At 36.0% G+C, this 27,921-nt stretch overlaps 1 protein-coding gene across 1 annotated transcript; it reads right to left on the bottom strand.

Moving 5' to 3' along the window:
- Positions 1-24,495: 24,495 nt before the first annotated feature.
- On the bottom strand, positions 24,496-26,734 carry LOC140770371 (NAC domain-containing protein 43-like). The gene is made up of 3 exons (XM_073111541.1): positions 26,022-26,734; positions 25,655-25,935; positions 24,496-25,551 (listed from the first exon to the last, which is right to left on the bottom strand). Exons 1-3 carry the CDS (start codon positions 26,191-26,193, stop codon positions 24,835-24,837), a joined length of 1,170 nt encoding a protein of 389 aa, XP_072967642.1. The 5' UTR covers positions 26,194-26,734; the 3' UTR covers positions 24,496-24,834.
- Positions 26,735-27,921: the final 1,187 nt, after the last annotated feature.

Here is a 27,921-nt window from a genome sequence, read left to right as displayed (position 1 = left end):
CAGGCCAAAGGATTTGCGTTTGGATTTGGGTCGAGCTTTAGAAACCCGCCAACAGCTACTCCAATTAGTTGCGGTTTCGAGTCAGATTGGGCTTAGCAGGCCAAGCTTGGGTTTAGGGTAAAATAATTCAGGGGAAAATAGCCCACGGGCTTTTTGAGTAGTAAGAAATAGATCAAAATATATAGTTCACATAAAATTACAAACCAATGCATGTTTAATATGATCATACCATGCATGTCATTGACAACTTTCTGAAATATTTGGCAGGCAAGATGAACTAGAAATTATTCTTAAATCTCTATCTTGGGATGATCATGAATCAAATTACCCAGCCTAGTTTGGCTTCCATATAAGACCATGTCACCCTCCTAATAAGTACTAACCTTGATATTAATTAGTCAGAAAAAATTATAAATAGCATCTTACTTTTGGACCTAATTCACAGTTCGATCCATGCATGATATCTAAACTAACTGGCTCTTAATATCATGTTAGTTAAATACTTAAGCTGTAATGTACTAGATCAACTATGTATATCATACTATTAATGTCATGATATATATTGTTAGTCCATTACTTAATAACTAATTTTTTGGCAATTAGATATTTAATGTGGTATCATAGCTAGCAAGTTCTCCTAAGGTCAGAGGTTCAAACTTCAGTAACCTGCTTTAATTCTATATTATATATCTAGTATTGCTACATAATAGGTTGCCGTTACAAATCAGATAAGTAATGATCCATTCATAGGAAAGTTTTAAGATTATTTTGGCGGTCGTTGGAGGGTGGTGGACGAACGAAAAGTGGTGGAGTTTGACTGTATGAGTGAATGGCTCTAAGAGGTAGATGATGGCTAAGATTTGAAGGTAGAGTTAAGAGTCTCTAGAATAGATTTACTCCTATTAAAATAAACAACTCTAATTGAAAGAGCAAATGTGCGATAATAAGATAGCTAAACTAACATTCATTCTATTATCATAAATAAATCATTACCACTCATATTTATAGGAGTAGAGTTATAGTGGGTTAGGTGCAATTCATCATACTGGGTTACATATATAAATTATCCACTTTAATTAAATTCAAAAGCAATAACCAAAATTAATTAACTAGACTTGACTCGATGCAATCTAACTAATTCGCCTCTCACGATTGGATCATATTAATACACTACGCTTCTGACAACTTATCTTCAAGATGACTAGTCATTCACATTATTATACTTGTATGGCCTCTCATGACAATTTGATGAATCAGATTCTTATTCTTCAAGACTGCCTAAGAATAGGACTTGAGTTGACTAATACTTACACTCGTGACTGGGGTAAAGTGGTCATCACAGTAGAAGCACAATGCCTTCTTCCTACAGTCTTCCAAGTCATTTGGCACAAATCAGCGTGTGATCTACTATCGATTCTATTGGGCCATTTTTGCTAACTGGGCCGGGGTAGGTACAACCTCTAGTAGGCCTTGAGCTTTGGCCTTCTTCCTCCTCTAGACCCGAGGCCACCAGCTGCAACTTTGCTGCTGCGTGGAAGGCTATCTATGATAGTCTTCTAGTAGGCGCTAATGCAAATGGTGGCCATGGCTCAAGTATGGAGGTTCCAAGGAAGAGACTAGCGGTTGTGGTTTTGACTACATGGCATGTGCACCGCTAGTAGAAAACTAGGGTCGCAAGCCCTATTTTCCACTACAATTAGGGAAGACGACGGTGTGGCCTTCTCCAGAAATGCCACTACAGCAGGGTGTGTCTACGAAGGTGGCAAGGGCTCCACCGTGACTAGAGAGATACTTTGGGCACGGTTTGACAATTTCTTCATCGCCCTTGCGATTCAGCCTTGGCCAGCGGCATTAGGCAGTGGTGCTAGGTCAAGATGGCCTCTATCAACATTTGCAACCTTATCGAGCTGTTTGGTGTTCTCTATGGCAGATTTTATGGCTTCCTTCGTTATATCCTTCAAAGCCTCGATGGATTTGAGTAACACCCTCGCCTAGAGTGGTTCGTCGACTATGGTGGCGCCGAGAAAGCTTCCACAATGATGGAGATAGTTTTTGGTCCTCCATGGTGGCGATCTCCCTTAGATTTGCTTTGGATCGCATATTTGATATTGGCCAAGAAACGAGGCCCTCATATCATTATTACGAACCAAATTTAGACTGATATGTTCATAGTAAAATTATGAGATTTCATGGTTGGTATCCTTGTAAGCCTTAGATCTAATGACTTTCGAATGAAGTGATTCCATGGTCAGGATAAAAAGATATTAAGTAAATAATGGGAGAAAGTCAAAACTACATATAAATGATAATACTGATGGGAGAAAGTCAAAACTAGATATAAATGATAATACTGATATTGTAGTGGTCATCTGAGGGTGGTAGACAATCGAGAAGTGATGTAGGTTGGCTGAATGAGTTAGTGGCTCGAGGAGGTAGATGGCTGGCTAGGATTTAGATGTAGAGTTAGAGTTCTAAGATAGATCTACTCCTATAAAAATAAATGACTATAAATGAAATAGTAAATGTGCAATAATAAAATAACTAAACCAATATTTATTCTATGATCATAAATAAATCATGACCACTTATATTTATAAAAGTAGAATGATAGCAGTCATGATTATGTTACATATGCAGATTATCCACTTTAATTAAATTTAAAAAAGTAAAATTAATTAATTAGACTCGACTTGATTCAATCTAACGGACCGGCTCCTCACGCTACCTATTATTTATCTATATGCACTAGTAGATGCCATACATATATGACAAGGTGTGTTAAGACCATGAAATATATATTGTTGGTTTATTTACCTTATGATTTTTGGTTAAGTGATTATGAAACATATGCATTTAACAAATTTTTTAGTCTAGAAAACTAAAAGGGTGGTATTTTTCAGCTAATACTAGTAAAAGACAAGAGTTGGAGAGTGAAAATTTAAAAAATATATGTAAAAACACTCAATAACTAAGATAAGTGGTTAGTGTCTTCCTCCATCGATGAGAAGGTAAAGGGATCAAAATCCCACATTTATAGCCTACTAGAAAACCTCTTCTGCAGAAAGAAGTTAAATCATTAGAGAACTCGGCAAAAATCATCTTATCAAAAGGAAAATTCTTTCCATGTCTATGTACGGGTTTGATTGCTCAAAAATCTTAGTTGGGAATGCTAATAGTTAATCTTAACTTACAAAGAAATAAAAATTTTATTTATGGGCTGTTTGATTTCTTATATTTAAAAATACATATGCATTAAGAAATATTTTTTTTTAAATATTGTGTTTAAAAAAAAAATAGATCGTTTGGTTGATTGTATTTTATAATGCTCCATCTCTTAAACACCTATTTGGTCTATTATATTTTATAATAATATATTTGGTAAATAACTATTTGATTGTATATTTTATAATACTATTTTGACATTATAACTATAACTATATTCTCAACTAAAATTAAATTAAATTTCAGTTGAAATGAGAGAAGAGGGATGGGTCAAATTAAACTAGACGTAGACTTTTGGCATATAAGTTTAACCAATTTTTTAAATAAAGTTCTCTAAATTTGATACACCAAAACAAACAATAATTTTTGGGCCACACACTATATCTATTAATACAATATTTATAAAATCTCCAACCAAACAGCTCTTAGTTTCTTTATACTATTATTTATTTTTCACGTGCACTATTTAAAAAAAAATTTATTACATACATCCCATGAATCATTTTTTTGTCATTTCTAAGTTTGTATAGTTACTTTTTTATTCCTTAATAATAATAACAATAGTAGTGGGGTCTGAAACTATCACTTAGAAAATACTTCAATAAGCGTGTTAGTTATTTCTCCCATCAATAATAATAATAATAATAAAAGGTACATATTGGAGACCCCAGCTGGTGGTAAAAAGTTGTCGGTAGAACTTTTTAACAGTCAATGATCACACGTCTGGCTTTTTCCATGCGACCATCTGTCATTTGATGATTGCGTAAAGCTCGCAAAGCCAATTCTTTTTTGGCTCATCCTTTCCCATATTCATATTTTCTCCCCCCCCCCTCTCTCTCTCTCTCTCTCTCTCTCTCTCTCTCTCTCTCTCTCTCTCTCTCTCTCTCTCTCTCTCTCTCTCTCTCTCTCTCTCTCTCTCTCTCTCTCTCTCTCTCTCAGACAAATTAGACATAGTGGTTGGTCATTCAATCGTTTTAGATCCTTGAGTGCCCATCCTTCTCACACTCATATATTTTGTTTTTATTATATTTTACCATACCAACCGTTACCAATGAAATATTAATTTAACAAGTAGAAGCAAACCCATATTTTAAGGTTAAATACGTACGAAGTATTATAGGTATTATTTTAATAAAGAGAGAATGATAATATAGATAAAAAAGAAGAAGAAGAAGAACTGATGTCATGCTCCATGCATGCATGAGTGTGAGACAACGGAACATATAGTATAAGTGGTTGTATATCTCACAAGTACTGGTGAGTGGTAAGCATGATGCAGTGCCCAAAGACCATGGCTCATGCGGCATGGCTCTGAGTCATGAGTGTGGATGGTGGATGACAAGAACTCGCTAACGGTAAGATTCTTCCATTTAAATCCCCACCCATATATTATATTATTAGCTTAGCAAATCCCGGCGATGTTGGGAAAAAAAGGCTTGGGGGCACGAGAAGTCGTTCCTCAGATCTTGTTGATGGGAAACTTGTTAGTAAAGATAGTCAAAGAATTAGAGGGTTTGGTGGAGATACTCATACCAATGATCTAAGTGCTTAGAAAATGGTGAAAGGATGCAATGTTCTACCTAGTCCATTTCGTGCTTCTTTTCTTTTCTTTTCTTTTTCCAACTGTTTTCCACTTTCTGAGATGATGGCAAAAGTTGGTGCAAGAACATCCAAATAAGTAGCTATTACTTGGAGGTCAGTGCTTTAGTGGGAAAGTTAGGGAAATTCCAAACTCACAATTCTAATATCTTTTGGATGATTCGTTAAATCCAAACATAAAGAGTTATCTCTCTGTTGATTGTGGAGTAATCATCTTTCGTTCCACGTGGCAAACTCGAAGTATATGCTAGATTCAAGAGTCTCTCTTTCGCATGATAGCCGACGCACTAATTATGCGTAAAGATATATATTAATTAATGGAGAAACTTTATGGGACCTTTTGCTTGTGGGAAATTTAAAAGAAAAATTAAGATTCAAATAAAATAATAACCCATCACGGGATACGAGATATTGCTATCTCAACTAATTTTTAGTATTTGGTTAGAAAAGTAAGGATACATGCAAAAAATGTGTTGGATAAAAATAGAGGATAAAAATGATGTTTGGTTGTGAGACTTGATTAAAATGATCAAATTAATACAATTTCCTTTTCTCTCTTTTAAGGAAAATATTTTTTTGTAACTTTGTTTTACGGCTATTATATTGTCTATGATTATTTTTGGAATTCCTTTAATACTGAAAAAATAGGTACGTGTAGGGTGGCTAACCTCGGGCAAAGAGCCGTTATCCTCATTTTTTAGTGTCCCCCCTCCCTACTCTAATCGAAGCCTTCTACTAAACCTCCCTTACCTTCTCTTTTTCATTTTATTGTGTTATGATCGAAGACAATTTCCTACCATTTATCGATAGGATCCATTGTACTCATAATTATTTTTAAAATTCTTGTAACACCTGAAAAACAGGTGGCACATAGGTTGGTTGACCTCGGGCAAAGCGTTGCTACCCTCTTTTTCTCTTTTCTCCCTTTTTACTATTGCCTCCTCTTTTCCTTCCCTTCCTTGATCAAAGCCTTTCACCAAGCCTCCCCCAACATCCTCTTTTTTGTTTTGTCATGTCATGACAGGACACAACGCTGTCGGTGACGTCTCACCCTTCGTCGATAAGATCCCTTATTCCATCCTCCTTTATTTTGATGTGTAACCTTGATGTAGGGAGGAGGGGAAGAGAGAGGGTTGTAGTCAGTTGTCGTCGAGCAGTGTGGGAGCTTTTTAGCATGCCGACGATGCTTGTACTGATGGCCTTCATAGTTGATGAGCATTCCATGGCACTAGAGCCTACTAGGCCCCTCCCCTACCTTTGGTGAGGCATTGTTTGGTCGAACTGTGGCTGCCCTAATCGAGTCCTATTGGATTGTTGGGAACCTTATCATGGCCCTTCGTGAGTTGCGATAAGGGCCACGATAAGGTTCCCAATATTTCCCCTCGTAGGGTGGTTCGATGATGGCTGGCTGCCGATTTGGCCCCTTCCCCTCACGGTGGTGTTCATGAGGGAGAGAAGGAGGTAACCCCTCTTATGTTGGAGCTGATCTCGATCAGGCTGGCTAGGTTCCAACCCAATTGGCTTAGCCTAGGTCAGCCCCTATTAGGTTAGATTAGTGAGAGGGCTAGGTTGCCTAGCCTGAGGGCCACTTCTGGGTTGGTCTAGCTTGGCCAAACCCGAGTGAACTGGTTGGGTTAGCTTGACTGGGCCCAAGCTTGAGCCTTTCACAAGCCTTTTCTATATCTTTCATTTTAAGTCATGAAATTTAGATTTTTGACATGCCATTTTTATTGCAGAGCTTCTTAGAACCAGTGCCCAACCCTAAGCGGACCAAAAATAAGCCGACATAATTTGTTATTTGGAAAATTTAGTGTGTTCAGACAAGTGGACTATCAATCCTTTCTATTATTTCTTGATGTCATGTGTTAAGTTGTAGCCTAAAATAATCTCAATAATATAATAGCCTAAATATTATAGTTTTACATATTAATTTTACCTCATGGTTAATGTGATTACTTTTATCATGATTGCTATGCATATATATCAGCATGCTTATGTATAATAACTCACACTACCCCAAGCATGTAGCACCATGAAATGGGTGACCTTTACATCTTGCTAGTACTTGACACCACCTCAGCTATGGTAGGGGGTGGGAAAATTATATTATTACTATATAGTATGCCTATGCTTGAGGTCTTAGTTTGTGGATTTCAGACAATTAGGCATGTTGTTCGCTGAGTGATGGGTAATATACTGTTAATTGATGAGAATCAAATTTTTTAAAATATATAAGTTAAAGACTGAAGAGTATGATGACGTAGATCTAATGGTACCTGATGACATAGGGCTAGTGCGCCTTTGAGCAATGACTCATGGTTTTCATATGAGTGGTGCGATGGTATTGAACGAGAGCTCGAATGAGTAGTATTAACATGCAATGTTGACTCACGGTGATAGGTGTACAACTAGGGTCTTTAGTATGCGATGTCAAACAATCGATAATATTGTTTGCTAGGTAAGGGGTAAACAATTCTATTAATAGGGTCTACCCTCCTTTTAAGGTATTTATTTAGTGATAGCTGGTGGGTCAGGTGTTAGATGTACTAAGTGAACGTGGTGGATAGAGTTAGCATGTGACGATCAAACTGCGCTAACCAGATACATTATGTGCATAACTCATTTTCTTATCATGACAATTAGCTATTTAGATATCCTTACATGCTCCATGTTTGGTGTATTTATATCTATGTTGTTTTACTAGTGATAGAGTTTGTTAAACATTAGACTTATTCATAGTTGATATATGATTCAGATTGATTGCCTAGCGGTGGGAGCTCCGTAGTATACTCAATAGGCGTTAGGCCTATTCTTTTTCTCACTTTCTATATTGTAATATTTTGTGACACATTTATGTTTTCCTCTTATTGTATATTTCTTTTGGCATGTACTCTGTGTATTCAGGGGCCCTACCCATACTGATGTATTTTTGATGAATTTGTGAAGTGGATGCAAATAATAGAGCAAACAGAATCTGACCCACTTGGATTTGCAAAATAAATATTTAGTTTGATCAATTTGTTTGAATGGATCTAGGGTTATAATATACTCTTATGAAAATATAGATCTAATAACTATAATAAAAATAAAGACGAGATAATAAATCACTTAATGATCATTTCACTCATGATAATTAACACATGACAACTCTTATTTATAGGAATTAAAATCCTAGTAGATCATATCTACATACGGATTATCTGTTTTAATTTAAAATTAAAGATTATAAATAAGTTAGACTAACTCGACTCGACTCAACTCAACTCAACTCAACTCAAATGACTCGATCCACTTGGTCAGATCATATCAAGGAAATTGTTGTATCTATAGGAAATGAAATGAGTGCTAACAAATAGGTGGAGTTGAATAGTAATGGTACTAGTAGATGATGAGGGGCAAATTGAGATTGTGGTAGTTGGCAGACCATAGAGGAAGATTAAGGCACCTCAACGAGATAGATATGTAAGTTTGATTGCTTTTATGCTCACTTTGGTAGAGGATCCTAAAGTTTAGAAGCCATCTACCTAAGAGACCATTAGAGGATCGTAGTCTGTATAGTGGATTCTTGGCCTGAATGAGAGATTGAGTCTCTCTACAAGAATCAGACATAGCTACTAGTAAAGTTGCCTAAGGGATCAAAGACAATTAGCTACAAATAGGTCTTCAAGAGGAAAAAAGAGAACTCAAGAATCAAGGACGCACAATGCGAGACCCAAGAGAACTTATGAATCGAGGATGCACAATGCAGGACAAGTCCGTTTGCTAAGAGCTACAGCTAAATAACGGGCATTGTTTCAATGAAATTTTCTATCATGCAGTAGTGAAGCATAGTTTTATACATGTCTTGCTTGCCATGATGGCTCATTTTGATCTGCAGTTGATTTATTTGAATGCTACTTTTCTAATTGGCGAGTTGAAGGAAATCATTTACATGCAGCAACCGGAAGAAGAAGAAGAAGAAGATAATCAATCATATGGCTTGAAGTATGACTACTCTAGGAGTAGCTACGAAACCTGCATGTATTATGTGAGGTATCTAGACGATTCTTACGTTTATTTTCTTCTTTATATGAATAACATTTTCATTGTCCGGAAGGACGAGTCAGATAATGAAATATTGAAAGCAGAATACATTAAGCATATGCTAAACATTTTGGCATGAAAAATATGAAGTCCGTGAAAATTCCTCTTGCAACTCATTTCAAACTATCACCACCAACTGAGGAAGACAGAGATAATTTGTCACATCTTATCTTCTCCGAATATTGTTGGCGGCATTATGTATGTCATGGTTTCAATCCACTCGAACATTACATCGACAAATGGTGAAGTGAATAAGTAGGTATTCCCAAGAGATGCAGATGCTTGTTTGGTGTTCGATAGAAATAGTAATTTGAGCTCTATATTTGTTGGTCTTGCCGTCTTAGATTTTTACAGTGATTTGGATAAGTGAGGGTTTCTTGATAGGTTACTGTTTCACTCTCTCGTGGAGCTTTTAGAAGATCAAGGATTGTCCCTTATTTGCCAGAAATTATTGTCGACCCATAAAGTTCTCAAAATTAGAATAAAATCTCAATTCATTTAACAACAAAAAAGAGAAATTTATCAAAAATAAAACTTTATACTTTGCCCTTTTTCCATCCACATCCTACAGTATAGGTATTTATCATTAAATTTAAAGTGCTAAAAACATCCCATTGTTCATTTTAATACAAAATAGCTTTAAGACCATTAAATAAATTTCTCTAGATTAGGATAAAACTTATAAATAAGAAAAGTTTATTTTACAATATGGGGTATTTTAGTTCCTTTAATCTTTTTTTTAATTTTCCAAAGGTGTTTTTGATGTTTTTAAAGAAGTGATAATAAAGGATATATGTATGGTTTTAGTTTATGACAAACTTTCCAAGTAAAATATTTTTACTCTAATCCCTCCAATTCCACTTTAATCTTTGAGTTGCTTATATAACCCGTGAGAGTAGATACAGATGATGTGCGATATGTTATTCCTAAGTTAATCTAATCAAATTCAGTTGAAAACAGTAGTAAACCAAATAGAAAATGTAAAGTAATCATACAAACATGCACAGGATTTTGTACGTAAATATCAATGGTAAAAGATCACATATCCTCTATAGTGATTAAAACTAATGCGCTATTATTAAATACAGATACAAATATCTCTGTAGAAATTATATCTCGTATCCTCCTTTACTGTTCGAATGCGATACTGATGTTAGCTTGAAACTTAAGGATCCATTGTAATGGACTTTTGAGTGGTTGATTAGTGGTTACTTAAGTGGTGCTCTACTCTATTCCTCTATATTAGAAGGGGAATAATGTCATCCCCCGTATCCTATCAGAGCTAGCACTTTGTAATCAATCTTTTAAAACTTGGACTAGCTCTGAGCTGAATCTTCTATATAATTTCTTAATATAAATTAATCTCGTCTACCGACAGTGTTTTTAAAATATTTGCTCTCTTTTAGACGTTCAAATAAGACTCAAAACCAATGCCTTTGGGACCGTTTGGATGCGAAACTCCCGTCAATGGATCATAGAACTTCAATTTTCTTTTGCAAATTGTTAATTACAAATTAAAGAGCTAAACAACTTTGTATTTCGATTTTTGGCTGCCTTCCATTCAGGATTTGGTTGTTCTTGGGCTGGCTATGACAAAGACAGACTTGGCTCCATTAGTTTTGGGCCAGATTGATTAAGGGCCTGCAAATTCCTCTGATCATGATTAAGTTAATATGTTTTAAGTTGATGAATGCTAATGTCCCATTTGCACTATACTAGTAAATATGTGTCAAAATCTTCTTGTTACATTTCTTCTCTTAGAAAAATCTTACTTGGCCCTAAAATGTTCGAGTACCGTTGAGTTTTGGACGTAGGGATACTCGTACACTATGAATCTCTTTAACTATCTTAGCACAATCTAATTAATCTCATTTTATTAATCATTGTTTCATATTTATAAGTTGCACAGGAGATCTCATTCCAACATATTAATGGTGACTAATTTCTTAAGAAGTTTGGTGAATTGAATAAACCCTAGAGGTAGGGTCATTATAGGTATATATATGTTCTTATTGGTTGCCTAATTGCATCATTAAAAGGTTGCCTAATGAATAGTATCTTTCCAATTAGATCCTTAATTTGACATTACATCTGAAGCAGTACGAATGTGTTAGGATAGACAGAATAAAGTTCACCCACTCCTTACTGCTCTTCCACACTATTGGCTAATCCTAAAGTTCACTTCCCCACATTGAAGAAATATTTGATCCCTGTCTTCCTCCTTTTACTAATCAAACTCAAGGATGGTAGTCTGATGGAGATCACAAGTCAATTATTCTAAACGCGTTTAGGGGGATTTTATTTGAAAAAATTAGGTTGACAAAAAGAACAGGTGCATGAATTTGGTAGTAGGCGACATGAATTTAAAAAGCACAAGTCAATTAATCTTAAATGTCTGGAGTGAATGTGCTGAAAAAAATTAGGTTGACAGATACAGTTGCTACATGAATCTGGTAGTATAAAATGGAATATTTTTTTTGTGAGTCCTATATTACAAGACAAACAAGACATACAATTTAAGCAGAATCCAACAATCCAATTTCAGACTGAAAAGAAAGTACAATCACTCATTCTCCATTTAATTTTAAAAATAACTTTTTCATTATTTTGAAATAAAATTATTTATTTTAAAATAATAGTTAAATATCATAATAGTCATATTCTATAATATAGATATTATTTGTCAAAATTATATCTTATATCACCCACTAACCCAATTACTAATTTATTCTTGATATCTATCTTATCAATTTATTCTATTAAATCAATGAGTATTTATCATAATTTGATAAAAAATAAAATAGTTTTTAATTTTTTATTTATTTTATAGTACATAAAAAATAATTATTATAATCTTTTTAAAAAATAAGTGAACGTATAAATATTTATCAAATTCTTATTTAAAATTTATATAAAAAATATTTAATTTGTGAATAAATACACCTCAAGTATCAACTAAATACTATCTAAGTTTTCAATAGGTTGTTTGTATATCGCAGTGAATATATATATATAAATAAATGGTGTTACTTCTCCACCTAGAGTTATATAATTAGCTCATTAGGTATCAATCACCAAATTAAGGGCTTAATCAATCGTTTTGTGATAGCTACTTAGGGCCAATAAAGATCAATCTGATGGCTTGAGAAGAAAATTTGTATATGCAAATGATGGTTAATTATTCGATTACACGCTTGTTTATGCCGACAGTGGGTCAGACAATTATCTTCTCTCTCTCAATCTCTCAATCTCTGTCGTACTACTTGTTATCAACCATATAGACCCTATAGAGATTATTGCCCAAAGAAACGAGAATAATAAAGAGAGAGAGAGAGAGAGAGTTCTTCGTATGGCCATGGGTGGGAAATGGTTTACCAATTAAATTGACTACTAACTTAAAGCTAATATAAAATAGAAGTAGCTTTTAAGATGTTCCACTTTCGCATAGCACAGTTGCTTCTTTTTGACTATTTTGGTGTACGAGCTGGATCTCTAGAGATCATCTCTGTGCTGTTTGTGAGCTTCAAAAACCTATCAGCTTTCAGATTTGAATAAGAAACAATAATGTGATTGATTATGATGAGAAATGATCAAGATCAATCTGACACTAGGAGAAGGAAAATTCAAACACGGCTATCCACAGTCATCAAAATCGGATCAAACATTGATCCAGTTAAAAATCGTGACTAATTAATAAAACCCAAAGTTCAGTGAATCCTTATCTTTTGAAGTACATCAAATCATATAGGACTTATACAGAACCATATTTTAATTACACCTTTATTTTTTAAGATATACTTATTTGAGCTTTTGTAGTAAATTGTCCTTTAAAGGACAATGAGATAAAGAGTAAGCAACTCATTATCTTGAAGACAAATTACTTCCTGTCAATAAATTATTCACTCAAAATATCAAACTGTTAGCAGGAATCTTTATATCCTACCTAACAGCCATAGAGTGTAACAACCTAATTTGGCTAGCAATCGACTTGAGCTGAGTCAATTTATACTAGAAACTAGCTAGGTTTGTGTCATATGAAGCATATAAGAATTAAGAAATATATTTTTAGGAGGAACAGGAGAAGGTCTATGTCACAGAGATCATCAATTTCCTTCTCAGTATGAGGATATATATATTTTTTTAATCCTTGGTCATTATTTGATGTTATTAGTTGGAACGCTAGTAGAGTGGTTATGGTTATATTTTTGCTTGGAACCAATTTAAGATGGATTTCATTTCATTTTCATACAGGAGTCTGCTTAATAAAAAATGTCCGCTCATAGTTTATTTTAAGATTGTCGGCATAAAGAATGGACCGATCCAACGTCGGACATGTAACCTTCTATTGTTTTATTTCAGAATAAATTCTGCTCTTTAGAAGATAATAAAAATTAAAATGAAATCCATTTAATTTTACAGCTGAGGAAAAAATTATAATATATATTCCTAGTTTATCATTGATTATTAATATGGAGTGCAACCAAATAAGGAATAGTTTTGAGTTTCAGAAAATTAACTTAGTGTGAAATGATATACATTAAATTACCAGATTTTGTTGTATTTCAACTCATCTAAATATACTTAAGTTAGTTGAAGTCTCATAGCTTATTGGTTAGAAGCTAAATCAACTTTAATTATTTTTATCTTTTAGATAACTTAAGAGTTAATAAGTTAATATGATATCAGCATAGAGCTCCTAAGTTCTAATCTTACTTTACTCATTTATTGTCCAAAATATAAAAATATCTATTAATTTGAGTTAAATCCAATTTTTAAGCATATGTAAAAATATATATTCATTTATGCTATGACTACTCATTGTTATTCGTGGTCGTAAAGATTAGAACCCCAATCTCTTGATTATAGAGGTAGGACCCCAATAACTTATGCTTTTAATCGAGATAAGTTTATAAGAAGAAACCATTGATATTCTATAATATACTAAATTAATAAAAAGAAAATCTAGGGACGAGTTAATAAAAATGCTGCTACTTTTCAAGGATTTTAATTTTAAAAATTATTGATGGATACGAGCTACACGGTGTGAGTTGCATAATTTCCATGTTGGTAGGTAACGGTATGGTACAAAGATTTGTTTGAGTTCTTAATAATTTTATATTTAAAAACTACTACTCAAATGATTTGAATAATTTTATCAACTTACAACAAACAACGAACTACCTACGGAACCCCACTTGATTGTCTTTTTCTTTAGGGCTATTAATATTAATAACTATCCTAGTGCTGAGTCCCTTTGTACCTATAAAAATGTACATGGCTAAGCCCACACAACACGTATGATGCTAGTGACATGATCGACAATATATTGACACCAAATAATTTATTCTAAAGATAAATTCTACTATAATACAAATAAGACTTTTAGCAAAAATAGAACACCAAATAATAATAATAATAATAATAATAATAATAATAATAATAATAATAATAATAAAATAAATAAATAAATTGTGAAACCTAATCTACGGTATGTTTGACTACACATGATGCCCTTTAATTTCTCTCTTCTTTTACTTTGTACCGTTATAGTTTTCTTTCATCACATGCAACCAGCCTCGAGCTATGTCAATCCCTTTGGTCCTTCTTTCTTTTTCTAATTTTGTTTTGGTTTCTTTTGCAATGAGGCTCCTTTGCCTCCTTCGAACTGTGCCACTATTTTTTTCTCTCTTCTCTCCCTCGATCATCAGACCGAGGATGGTCATTGTCGTTGAAATCATTGATGAGCCATCTATTCTCCTCCCCCTTTTAATTTAGTTTCTATGGTATGTGGTTGCTTTTGGCCTTTCATTGTTGTTGAGCTTTTGTAGAGGAATTGGTTTGTCAATGATGGCTGATAATGCCTTCTTAGAACAGTAGCCTTGTCCTTGTTAGCGCCTTCATCTAAAGCACATCCGTTCCAATCTATTTTGCACTTGGCGAGCTTGTCAGTATAAACCTCATATCACACTAGAGTCAAAGCCCTATTTTATACTTTCCTCCGCGGTGTGCTTGGTTCATATACCTATCATGCCGAAATCAGGGGCTTCCTCCACCTTGGAGAGTGTTCTGAAGGTTGAGTTCTCAATATTGGCCATTCTGAGGGTGGCTTTCATTGTCTACAATGTCTTCTTATAATAGTTAGAGCACTAGGACCGATTTCATTCACTAGCAACGTATCCTATCCCCTTTTTCCCCAACGAGCTCTTCATTTTCACACTTCTTCCCATAATCTCTCTCTCTCTCCACTCTCATTTTTCCTTGCCAAATGCCGCTGGACTTCACTCCCTCTCTTTTCGTCTAGTTTGTAGATGGATGGTCAATGGTCACTTGATGCCTCTTTTTCTTTCTCCTAATTTTGTCTTTCTCTTGCTACTGCTCCCCTCCCTCGTCAGCCTTGGGTTGGGTTCTTAGTGTCGGGCCAATGCTCGTTGGGTTAGCTAGTTAGAGCTCAGTCGAGCTATGCTAGCTCGTAGGGTAAGTTGGGTCCGCCCACTAATGGTGGGTGGCGCCCTGTTAATGGATTTCTCTTATTATTTTTACATATTTATTCAAATTTATTGAGTCAATTTGTGCTTGCTAATAACATCAAGATGCTGGCGAACACCCTATTTGTTATCACATATGCTGAAGTGAAACTTGACTACTAAGGAAGTTGATTGTTGTAATGAGATTTAGCTTTTCAAAGCAAGTGAACTATTTTCTCTTCCTTTAACATTTGTGGCGATGATCGTTAAGATGTGCTAGACTATAGAGCAATTTACATATGACATGATAGCATTAACATTTGTATTTGCACATATTGATTTAGGCGTGATGGTTCATATGCATGATTTCTTTATATTTCTATTAGCATGTCTATGTATGATAACACATGTTACTCTATGATGATGATATATTTCATAATGCTTATTATGCTTAAAAAAAAGTAATTAGCACATGTGCACTTTCATAAAAGGTGTGACCTCTATGTTTCGATAGTATTTGATACTTCTTAAGCCAAGATAAGGGTAAAGAAACATATTAAATCATTATATACGAGGACTCACATTTAAGGTTTCACACTATTTTTGCCGTCTTAAAAGGGAAGATGAAACTAGATGAGATTCTAAATGCCTAATTATAGTGAAGATAGGTAAGATCTTGGTTATCCTAGAAATTATTTTAATCTTATATATAATTTTGTATTTACAAGATATTACAGAGTTATTATTAAAGTCATAGTCACGCTCGTAAAAATTTGTTACATTGTGTTTAAGCATCTTCGTCACTCTTAGAATTTCATTGTCACCTTATTTTTTGTTCTTCCATTATAGTTATATAGATTTAATTTCTATGTCGGCATTGCCTTGTAAGGTATATTTTAGATATATTTCTCATTAGATACATTTTACTGTTTGACCTTTTTGTTTAGTTCCTCTTTCTTAGTATTTCTTCTATTAAAAGATTAATGAAATAGGCAACCATACGTGTAATGTGAAAGCCATTTTAAATTTGTCTAATTTCACACAGTGCACTCATACATTATTCATGAGTCGTATATATTTTTCAATATAGTGTATTACAAGGAAAAGACTATCTAAAAGTAATAGGAGAGAAATTAAAAAATAAAAATTATTGTTAAAATGAAATGAGGATATATGACTAAGTTTGGTTTAACTTCAGTTTAGAGTCCTTTCCTGATATTTGTTATCTTAGAATTACCTCATATTTTAGTGCTTTATTAGGATGAATTATCAATATACTATAAATTGAATAATCTCTTTTGAAAATTTCATGTGATCAAACACCTTAGTTTATAAAATGCTGATGTAAACATTTATATATCCAGTTTTTCTTGACTTTATAACGAGTCTGACTTCTATTATAAGATAATTTGAAATTAGTAAATGTATCAATCAAAGTATTTTGAGCATGATATATAAACTAAAAGATTAAATCTTTTGGTATATGCCAATTTTGAAGATTCAAACTTTTGCAATACAGGTTCATAGGATTTAATTTTCTTTTTTGTGTATTCTTTGAAATGTATTTGTATAAAATGATATTGATATGGATTGGATTATGATGTTGAAGGGGAGCATAAGTCATTACATGCTCGTTCGTGATTTTTTTTCTTCTTGTTTGCATACTTTATCAATTTATAAGAAAAAGTGGTGAGAGAGTTTGGTGATAAGAGTTTAGTCTAATGTTGGTATGTCATTTGCAAAGAATTCTTGGTATGTTTTTTTGATATGAGTAGCAAATATATATATATTCTGCTTTTCACATGGTATATGTGTTTGAATGTTTACATAATTATTTAATAATTTTATAATACTTGTGATATGCTCTATTAGGAATAATGAGTGAGTTTAGACATTGTATTTTAAATGAACGGTATTTTTTCACAAAATTGTTAACGGGGTCAAATTACAAAGTTTTTTATGTTATTGACAACATCTTTCATAATATTCTAAATATATAATGATGTCTACAATATTTGTATAAGTATATGCACAATATTTTATTAAGGTTGATGAAGAAAATTAAACTGAAAAACAAAGAAAACTCAAGTAGAAGAAATTCTTATAGATTAAGTCGTGAAAATCGATCGGTGATCTATAGGCTTCTTGTAACTGTTATATATTTTAATGATTGGCTTCGATATGAATTTGGACCCATAAGATTTTTTATATCTTGTTTAGAGTTTTCCACGTAAAAATATTTATATTTGATATGACCCAGGCCAACCCAGTCATCTCGAACTTCTGGAATTTAGCCATTATAATTGGTTAATTTGGTTTAGCTTTAGTTGGGTTGAGTTGATGCGGTCAGTCTAGCCAAACCAAGTTGTACGATAGCCACCTATTAATATTTATATGCCGACCACTTTTTCATTATCGAGTAGAATTGAATAAATTCGTTTTGCTGCAAGACTCTTCTCTTCCCTCTCATGCGACCTCGTTTTTCATCATCGAGTCTCGTCCTCGTCCGTAGTTAATGTCGTCGTCGCCCTCCCCTTACATCCAATTGACCCGTCTTTCTGAGAGTGCAGTCCACTTCTTCCCCCTTTAATAGCTTTATGTTTTATTCCACTACCTCTGTCATTATCCACCTTCCATAACTCTAATCCTAGACATTCTCCATTATCCATCTTCCATGTCTATTTTACCACCTAATGACCTTTGGTCATTATTTCGTTCATAATTTTCAATCTACATCTCTAATTGATGTGATTCCCATTACATTTGATCCCTTACTTCCAGAGGAACAACCTATTAGAATTCAAGTCCATTGAATATTTAGATTGTTGGCATTGATCTTGAAAGTTTTAGTTCTAAATCTGTCTAGAGTTGGTTCCTTGTTGTGATCATAGCCACCCTGAGTTTGATCATAACAACTTAGTATCATAGCAAGTTATTCCTTAAACTGCTAGTAGTGATGACAACCATCATATCCAAGGAATCGAGGTGCATAATAGAGGAGGATGCATTGGAATTGTCGGCACACACGGAGGAGCAAAGGGGCACTACTCCTGAAACCCCTTGACGCTTGAGTGGCCGATCTAGTCCTGATTTGCCATCCACCATGGAGTTCCTTATGCTAGGGATGATAAGGACAATGAATTGCAACCACAAGTAGTTGCTTTAGCTTCTTACTCCAGAGCTAAAAACTTGACAGAGGCAGCAAACCACTGCAACCAAGCCCTGGCGACGTAGTCATTGGTTCCTTTCGAGTGCTCCCATTCCGAGGCCAGTGGCTAGGGGGGCATGGCTAGGGTTGCATAATAAATATAAAGGCGAACTAGGACACTAACCCATGGGCTGGACTCTAACCCAAGTCTAAGTCGGCCGAACCATGATGGCATACACCAATTCAGAGACAACCTAACTAGCCACATGTGGTGCACCCATCCCCTACACCAGTTGGGTTTGGGTTTGACCCAAACTGGGAGAATGCACTCAAGGGTTGAACTGTAATGCTCAACTTGCCTATGTACAATGAAGGTAATCCACTCGTGTGGGTCTTCAAGGTGGAATTGTTTTTCCAATTCTAAGGGACACCCAAGGAACACAAGGTGGCTATGGCATCATTCCATCTTAACCACACCTCGTTGCGATGGTTCTACTTGAGCTCATACCACTGATTTCAGACTTGGACCGAGTTTACCGATGCCATGTGCAAGTGGTTTGGTCCAACCAGGTACGATAACTTCCATGTGAGCTCATCAAGGTGTGACAAAAGACAACACCGAAGGCATACATAGAAGAGTTTGAGCGCATCCCTAGCTGTTGCGATCCACCATGGTCCGATCTTCACTAACATAGTGCCAGCCTCTCAAGTCTTCATAATGACATCCAAGTACATGTCAAGGCCTTGAGGTCGAGTATGATGGAAGAGATAGTGGAGGATGCACTGCTCATGGAGAAGAAGCACCACTAGTTGAGGATTCACCAACGAGCTTGTGCTGGACGAGACTCGTGCCAAGCCACCTTGCCACACACACTTGTCGGTAATGCCGTACTAGGTTGGAGAGCGCCAATGATTGGGGTTGCATTGAGAGCCCCTTTGAAGCTCTCCAACAATGTGAAGAATCAATTTAGATCCCCTGGGATGGACTCTCTGCTCCAAGGGGCTATGCGTTTGCTATGACCAGAAGTACGTGCCAGACATTGTTACTCACAATCGAAGGGCACCATTTTTCTTATCAGCGGTCCAGAGGTTGAAGAAGATGATTACGCTACTATGGGGAGTCTAGAGGAGGAGGCTAATGAGTTATTAGTGGTAGAGAAGGAAGAGATGGCAGCTGAAGCACTGTTGCACATGTACTTGGGAAAGACGTCGCCAAAAGCATTGTGGGTGAATGGGATGATCAAGCGAACCAGAGTTCATATCTTCATAGACAGGGAGTACCCATAATTTTTTGGATGAAAAGGCTCTTAAGATAGGTTGGTCTTGAAACGGAGCCGACGATGGGCTTAATGGTGATTCTAGGTGATATCTCAACATTACAGGCTTACAGAGTGTGTAGAGACATGTTGGTGTGAGTGCAAGGCTTTACTCATTGGTGCTGAGGGGAACGGACTTGGTGCTGATCATTCAATTGGTTGTAGAGCCTTAGGTCCGTCACTTTCAATTTTCCCCTAAACCTCACATTTCAGTGTGGCAAAGAGACCGTGCGCTTGGAGGGCAGCCGGCTGCGCCATGGACCAACATTACGACCGCTAATTGGACACCCGAGTCCTAGTGATTATGGCATGTTTCTATATCTATCACCCATAGCCCCAAAGCCCACACCACACACAGGTCTACCAATTGATTTAGATCGTTGTTGCAAGAATTATAGGAGATGTTCGAGAGCCATAAGAACTGCTGCCCACCCATAGGAATGATCATGCATTCCAAATTTTGCTAGAGGTTGAACCACCAAATGTACGACCCTACTGCAATCCCAACATATAGAAGGAAGAGATCAGCAGAATTGTGAAGAAGATGCTAGAGCAAGGAGTCATCTAACGAAGTAGAAGTAGACTTTCATCGGTGTTGCTAGTAAGAAAGAAAGATGGGCGTTGGCACCTTTGCATGGATTAAACGCCATGATAGTAAAGGACTGCAAGACTCTTTTCGATCAATTCTTCCCTCTTGTGCAACCTCATTTTTCATCATTAAGCCTCGTTCTCTATAGTGGTTAATGTTGTCGCTCTTCCCCTACATTCAATTGTCCGCTCTCATCCCTGAGGGTACAATCCAGTTCTCCCCTCGTTTAGCTTTATGTTTTATCTTATTACCGCTACCATTGTCCACATTCCTTAAACCTAACCCTAGCCATTCTCCATTATTCACCTTCCACTTCCATTCCACCGGTCTAACTTTTAGTCATTATTTTTTTTCATAACTTTTGATTTACACCTTCGATCTACTTGATTCCAATTGCGTTGGATCTTTGATTTCCAGAGGAACAAATTGTCAGAATGTTAGGTCTTTTGAAGGGTTAGATTAGTCGGCATTGATCTCAAAAGTTTTAGTTCTAAATCTGTCCCAAGCATCTGCGATTGCCCTTTTATGCTTTATTATTATTTATAGCATATGAAAGACCCATCTCCTATAATTTATTAAAACTTAAATATATATATATATATATATATATATATATATATATATATATATCCAATTACGAAACATTTTTGCAATGAAGACCAAAGTTCTGAATCATTCTTACAGCAAGTGCGTCGAGGACTATATAAAATACTGCATGTTAAAAGCAGGAAATTATTTGATGTGATGGTAATTAGCGCAGATAATATAACTCCTTGCATATGATAGACCATCTACTAGGCAACTTAGTTAATGTATAAGCCCTATTTAATAAAAAAAAAATGTTATCCAAACTACCATGCACTTTTAAGGCTACCATGACAAGTCCTCAACTGTTAGAATCTCCTTATCCTACTAACCGGCCTAAGATTCTAACAGCCTCATATTTAAATCAAAATTAATTCGACTCAAATGGGTTGTCACATATAATAAAGAATTAAAAATCAGTGCCATTAAGATCAAAAGCTCATCAAGTGTTTACTAATTACTAATTTGAAGGAGAAGCATCTTAGGGATCAACACCATTGTGTCACTTCAATTTCTTCATCTCAGAGACGATAATCTTCTTTAGTCATGGCCACTAATGTGGTTAGTTGGAACATATTAATTGAGCATTGACAGTTAAGCATAAAGAAATCAAAACATCAGAGTCATTTCAAGATGACGATGGCAAAACTTGCCATCCTAAACTTGGGCCATATTATTGGTTAAGAATTAGTTGTTCCTGCAAAATATATGAGCTTAAGTTGATAATTATACCTCTATCTTGAATACTTAATTATAAAGGATAAGACTCTTTGACATCTTAAGTTGGTGGGAGAATATAAATTCCAAGCTTTGATGTACTTGTTGGATTCAATGGCTATGACCTCCTGCTGTAAAGGATAAATTTAGGGCAAGAATAATGGTGACAATTAAACAGTACAAATATATACGATAGACCCACAAAATCTGACAAAAAATGAAATCACCTTCTGTGATTAGTACTATATATATTTCGAGTACTATTGATATAATATCACCTGAATCAAATACATCAAGAGGATATGGTAGGTTCATGCTATTTAATATGCAAGTCCACTTGTGAGCATTATGAGGCTAGCTAGTAGGATCAGTTAATATGATTCATAAGTTGTTAATAATACTGAATGAAGAGAGATCAAGCAAGAAAGATAAGAAGGTCGTGGTTAGATAGCTCAATAAATAGACTGAATTTTTAATAAATTGATATGTGTCGGTGGAATTTGGTAGCTTTTTTTTGATCGGCTCAATAAATAAACTTAACTTGAATAGCTGAGATTTTTGTATTTAATTGACACAAAATGTTTTTCTCTAATTATATATAACGAATGACGATCATCAAAGCCGTACAGGAGCTGAAAAGGTTGGATATTTTATCGTTACATCAGAGAGTAGCTTTCATTATAGACAGCTTCAGAGGCAAGATACCACTCGATTAAAATTTTTATTCAAGTATTGCAACTAAACATAAAAATTTGTATGAAATAGAGTAATATGTGCTTGATTAATGCTTCAATCTATGGACTTATTCTTGGAAAAGAAATATATCATAGGTAGGTCATGTGAAATAATAACCATTACTCTTTTGCCGTACTTGCTGTAAAGACTATTAAATCCATCAAGATTCAAAGCTCTCTTCGAGTATATGATTGACTTGTTTAATTTTCATTACGAGTTCTAATATTACTCTTTTATAATTTTGAAACTGGTAGGCTATCTATCGGCTTGGAATTAGAATTTTGTGCAGTCCAACATTGCATGCCGTCAGGATGTGCAATAATGTATCGAATACTATTGAACGACTGTGATCCGCTCACTGAAATCGTAGCCCTACATTTCCTTCTATATGCAATTAAAGTCTAGTAGAATAAGTGCTTTCCCAGGTTTATGCAGACAATTAAATTGAACAAGTGAGTCATAAATGAGAGAAATTAAAACCGAGTTTGTTTGACATGTAACCCTATTTCCACTCTCCCTTCTCCCTCTAATTCCTCTTTTACCTCCTCAATCTTCTTCTCTTTGAGTCTGGATTAGAGGATGTTTCTTCTTTTCCTTCCTTCATTCCTAATCTCACTAGCTTCCAAGCTTTTCTAATCAAGAGGGAGCTTTGCTTTTGGATTCTTTTGCCTAATTTGATAGCCTCATCCAACTCGGATGACTAGCTAATATAATACTAAGGTGAGTTAATGTCAGTACTGGTTCTTCATGGTTTGTGGGTCACCCTTTTCTCCTTTGCCCAAGATCATCTTCCTTTTCCAGCAAATCTTATCAATATTATTGTACTGTTCTCCCTTATTTGGACCATAGTTTGTGGTATCTCTAGGGCAAGTCTAATTGGACAAAATACTCTTATAAAACCTTTTTAACATGCGTCACTTTAACCATCAACTCTAAGCCAAATTATATATAAGCAACAAAGGTCTATGTAATAATTAATACATATATTTTCTTCATCAATTTACTCTAATATAAAATTATTAATTTTTTATTATTCAAAGAAAGTAAAAAAAATAATTATGTAGTTTTCACCGTAATGAATATGGGATTAATTTTATTCATCATATTTTGTTCTTTAAATTTAAAATAAAATACACTTTTAACTTTTTCTATCATTTAGGCTAAATATTCTTCGTGCTACTTTTCAACAATCATAAATTGTCCGTAAAAATGCTTTTCATGAATAGGATATCAAATGTGACTAGACAAAGAAAATAACAAATAAAAAAGTTTTAAAAATTATTAGCAGTAAAAATTGTATGTCCGGTTGCTAGGATACCTTCGGACATTGTAAATGATAGAAAGCATTTGACTAAAATATTATATATTCGAATGCAAACAAGAATAAGAGAATTTTTCCATCTTATTATTAAATTCTAATAATTAGTTATTTAGTTCAAATACTGTAAGCAAGGGAACTATAGAAACAAATAAGAGATTTTAGAGGGGCATACATATTAAGAAAACACCCTATATTTCTATGTATCTCTAGAGAGATCTAATAAAGGTTTTGTTTGCATGTATAACCTTCTCGAATCTCTAATTTACGTCTAAATACCTCTTAAAATACTTGGTTTCTGCACGAGTATTACATAAAATAAAAAGAATGATAGTCTCAATCACATTGGTACCATTGTGCTATTTGCTCTGCCTATTATTGCAGACACGCGTGGGGAGACTTCTTTACTCCTTTTTTTTTTTTCTCTTTTGTCGTCGTTCCCTACGGCACATCAGGAAGCGAAAAGCTACTACTACTGCTCACGTAGTTGACGTACGTTCTTTAAATGGGGTTGCTGCTCCTCTCTCTCTCTCTCCCATCTTTCCATTCTCTGGGAATTATTGGAGATCCAAAAGATGATGGATGGATATCGAGCCCCATGAATGGGGTTCATATCATCAATCTCATGTTATGTTTCACATGGTAGTGTCCAAAAGCCACTCTTCTTTTCCCTCCCTATTCTAAACCCAGTGTGGGCCAAACCTCACCTTTTTCCCCCTCTTCAACTTTATTTCTCTCTTTACCCACGACAAGAAAGATAACGATCTCCATCCAACGCACAAAAGCTGGGGTTGCTATAATCCGCTCTTAGAAAAGAAATCACACCTCACTGCACTAAATAAAGCTCTCATTATCCTAACAACATTTCTTAGACATACCAACATACTGGTTTAACAAGAGATCACCCCCCCGCTCCCCCTGTTTGATAGCTCCACCCTATCTCTCACTATGTTTCACTCCTGAATTATTTATGTATATATTAGGGTGACGCATTGATACAGTCTAACAAATAGCAATACTATTGAACAAGGACTTGCTCTCTCCATGTTAGTAGTACTCTATTCCGTTATAGAGACACGTGGCTCGATCATGTGGTCCGACGCCGATGACGCCGACCGCGTAAAGCTCCATAGATCTCCATCGCAGCAAACGCCGCCGCCGCCGCTTCCACCGTTAATATGGTGGAAGTCTTGAGTGTTGCTGAAAGCGAAGCTCGTTTCGTCGAAGCAGGAGAGCTGTTTCGGCGAGTCAGAGTGGCCATTCAGGTGTGACGCGACTAGTCGGTCCAGCGCCGCCCAGTCGGTGATCTCTGGCTCGGCGTGGTAGGGTTGGTTGTTGTTTAGATGTGCGTAAGTCGTGTCCTGATGCATGTAGCTGGGTTGGCTGCCGTAGTCATGATCGCCGGCCGCCAGCGAGTACATCGTAGGGCTCTCGAGAGCTGGGAGCTTCATGTATCCTTCTTGGATTCCGGCTCTCGTCACAGTCTGAATTGGCCTGCGGTACCTTATCTTGAGGTTGCCGGTAGAGGTAGTGTTGGAAATGTTGTGATTGGTTGCAGACTCGCTCTCTTGCTTGCAAGATCTCCCCATGTATTCTAGGATCTGGTCAAGTACATCCTCGCTAGCCGAGTGCAGCAGCTGGGCCTTGGCGTTACTTGTTAGAGAAGAAGTGCAGTTATTAGGGCTATCAATTGCCTTGTAGTGGTTCTTCTTCTTGAACACTCTACAAACCACCCATCCTTCCTCTTGGCTCGCCTCTCCAATTGAACCAGAGACCTAAACAACATAATTAATTATTAATTAATCACATGGTACTATTATACTTTATATATCAAGGTTGGTAGGGGAAAAAGGAGAAAAAGAAAATATATGAGCATACGTTGTTGTAGTGGGAGTTGGTGTCGGAGTGCTCGTCAAGCCGGTACTCGTGCATGATCCAATCGGACTTCTGGCCGTGCGGCGCGCGGCCTTTGTAGAAGACGAGAGTCTTCCGCATGCCGATCCTCTTGAAGCTAGTGTATATCACCTTGTCGCGGCCGGTGGCCTTCCAGAATCCGGCCGCCGTCGCCCTGTTTGTCCGGGTTCCCGTCGGGTACTTCTTGTCCTTGTGGCTAAAAAAGTACCAATCATTCTGTGGCGTCGATCCTATCCTGCATTTCTCTATGCAAATATAATCCATAGCGGTGTGAATTACTGGGTTGAAGTGAACTAGAAAGAATTAAGTTCTTGGAAACTTTATTATTCACCTTGGATATCCCAAGGCTCGAGCTTGTTGAGATCGACGTCGCGGATGACGTCCAAGTCGATCTTCTCGGAGGCCACCTTCTTCCTCAAGTAGTAATTGAGGAGCTCCTCCTCTGTTGGGTGGAAGCGGAAGCCTGGGGGGACGCATGATTGGCCATTAACTGAGATGCTCATCTCCTCAACTTTAATGCAACAAGTGGTACAAAATTATAGGTATAGCTAGGGAGGGGAGAGAGTGAGAGAATAAGGTGGGCGCGTATGGAGGAAAGAGGTAAGGCGAGGTGGTTATATATATAGTGGTTATACAAAGGGTGGAAGACAAAGGAAAAGGTTACTGCTATCATTCCATGTTCTTGGTGTACTTGTTAGTGGGGTTAGTTTTGCTACAATAGAGAAGAGCCACCCACCTCAAGAGCTAGAGAGAGAGAGAGAGAGAGAGAGAGAGAGAGAGAGAGAGAGAGAGAGTGAGAGAGAGAGAGAGAGGACTAATTTGGAGGAATTAATTGGGTGAGAAGAGAGAGAACAAGAGAGAGAGAGAGGAGAAAGGGAACATCTCAAACCTTGACACCCGACCTTAAAAATCTCACGGAAAAGCACAAGGGAAACTACCGTCATCGCTGGAAAGAATCTCTCACTTTTAGCCCTTGGAGTTTTTCTATCTCTCTCTCTCTCAAAAATCAAGAGGCGTTTCTATCTCTAGCACCTGTGTAACCACCACTACAACAACTACTACAACTACAACAATAACAGCAGGATCAACAACAACGAAGGGAACAGATACACGAAGGGATTCTAGAAAGAGAGAGGGATGATGGATGGGGTCGGAGGCATTGATCTATCAAGGGACCCACCAACTTTTGAAAAAAATTATTTATATATACACCACCTTTAAGATATAAAACACACACACATATGTGCTAGCTGGGATCCACATCTCGGATGTGTGATAACAAACACCACTCTCGACTCCTCGTGAGGGATATACTTATTAATTCATTAGAAGCAAGACAATTTGTCATGTAGTACGGGGAGTTTAGACAAAGATATACAGACATGGCCCTTCAATACAGTGGGGCTCAAAAAATTTGTTATCTAGGGAGAGTTGGGTGCTTCCTTAGCAAGAAACTCTTGGTTGGACATCAAATCAATTCGACTTACAAGAGTTTAATTTAGTCATGACAACTCAAGGGAGGATATGGAACTAAGTCTTTAATAATTATAAGTAGAATGGATTGTTAGTAATTAATATAGGCAAATTCTGGCCATGTTTTTCTCCATTAATGCACTGTTGAGCACCTAACTAAGTCCCGAAAGGGGAAATATATTTAACCATTGAATATGGAACCATAGACATACGGATGGAGTCATTTTCCGGAGTAAATTATTCTTTGATTTTAAGTTCGGTAGAAGAATCAACAACCGGGAACAAGTCTGTGTTTAATTCTCCTGAAGACAAAATTGGTTTACTCTTTCGAACTACATCTTCTAGCAGATTACAGTATCTATTAAATCACATGATTTCCTCTCCTTTTTCTTTCAAACTATTTCACCTTACCCGTTATGCAGAAATAATTTATAATTTATGGAGGGTACTCTCGACATGATCAAAGCTGATACTTTCGAATTGGGTAGAGATTGGCATAGATAATTGAATATTTGGACTATATGGTAAGCTTCTGGGGACACACATTCCGATTGATACCTTTCATAGAATTCATGCTAGAATATGGCCAATCTACTGTCCTTTCCTTTCCTTGGATATGGAGGTTGGGTTCTACCTGTTCCCTGAGAATAAGATATAGATCTTCAACATAGGGCTCTTGAAGGTGAGATGCTAAACCTAGTCCTTGGAACCCAAATTTGCGAGATTCTTAAGAAGGAATCGTGTTTACTCTATTTGGA

This window comes from Typha angustifolia, chromosome 11, assembly GCF_048772165.1.
Source record: "Typha angustifolia cultivar Huaian chromosome 11, ASM4877216v1, whole genome shotgun sequence".
Classification (NCBI taxonomy): domain Eukaryota; kingdom Viridiplantae; phylum Streptophyta; class Magnoliopsida; order Poales; family Typhaceae; genus Typha; species Typha angustifolia.
This window is presented reverse-complemented; position numbering and strand designations above follow the sequence as displayed.

Excerpts from the sequence above, each read along its gene's own strand:
- LOC140770371 (XM_073111541.1), bottom strand. The coding sequence starts at position 26,193 with ATGAGCATCTCAGTTAATGGCCAATCATGCGTCCCCCCAGGCTTCCGC. Across the intron at positions 25,936-26,021 it reads CGAGCCTTGGGATATCCAAG|AGAAATGCAGGATAGGATCG; the intron begins GTGAATAATAAA and ends ATATTTGCATAG. Across the intron at positions 25,552-25,654 it reads CCAACTCCCACTACAACAAC|GTCTCTGGTTCAATTGGAGA; the intron begins GTATGCTCATAT and ends TATGTTGTTTAG.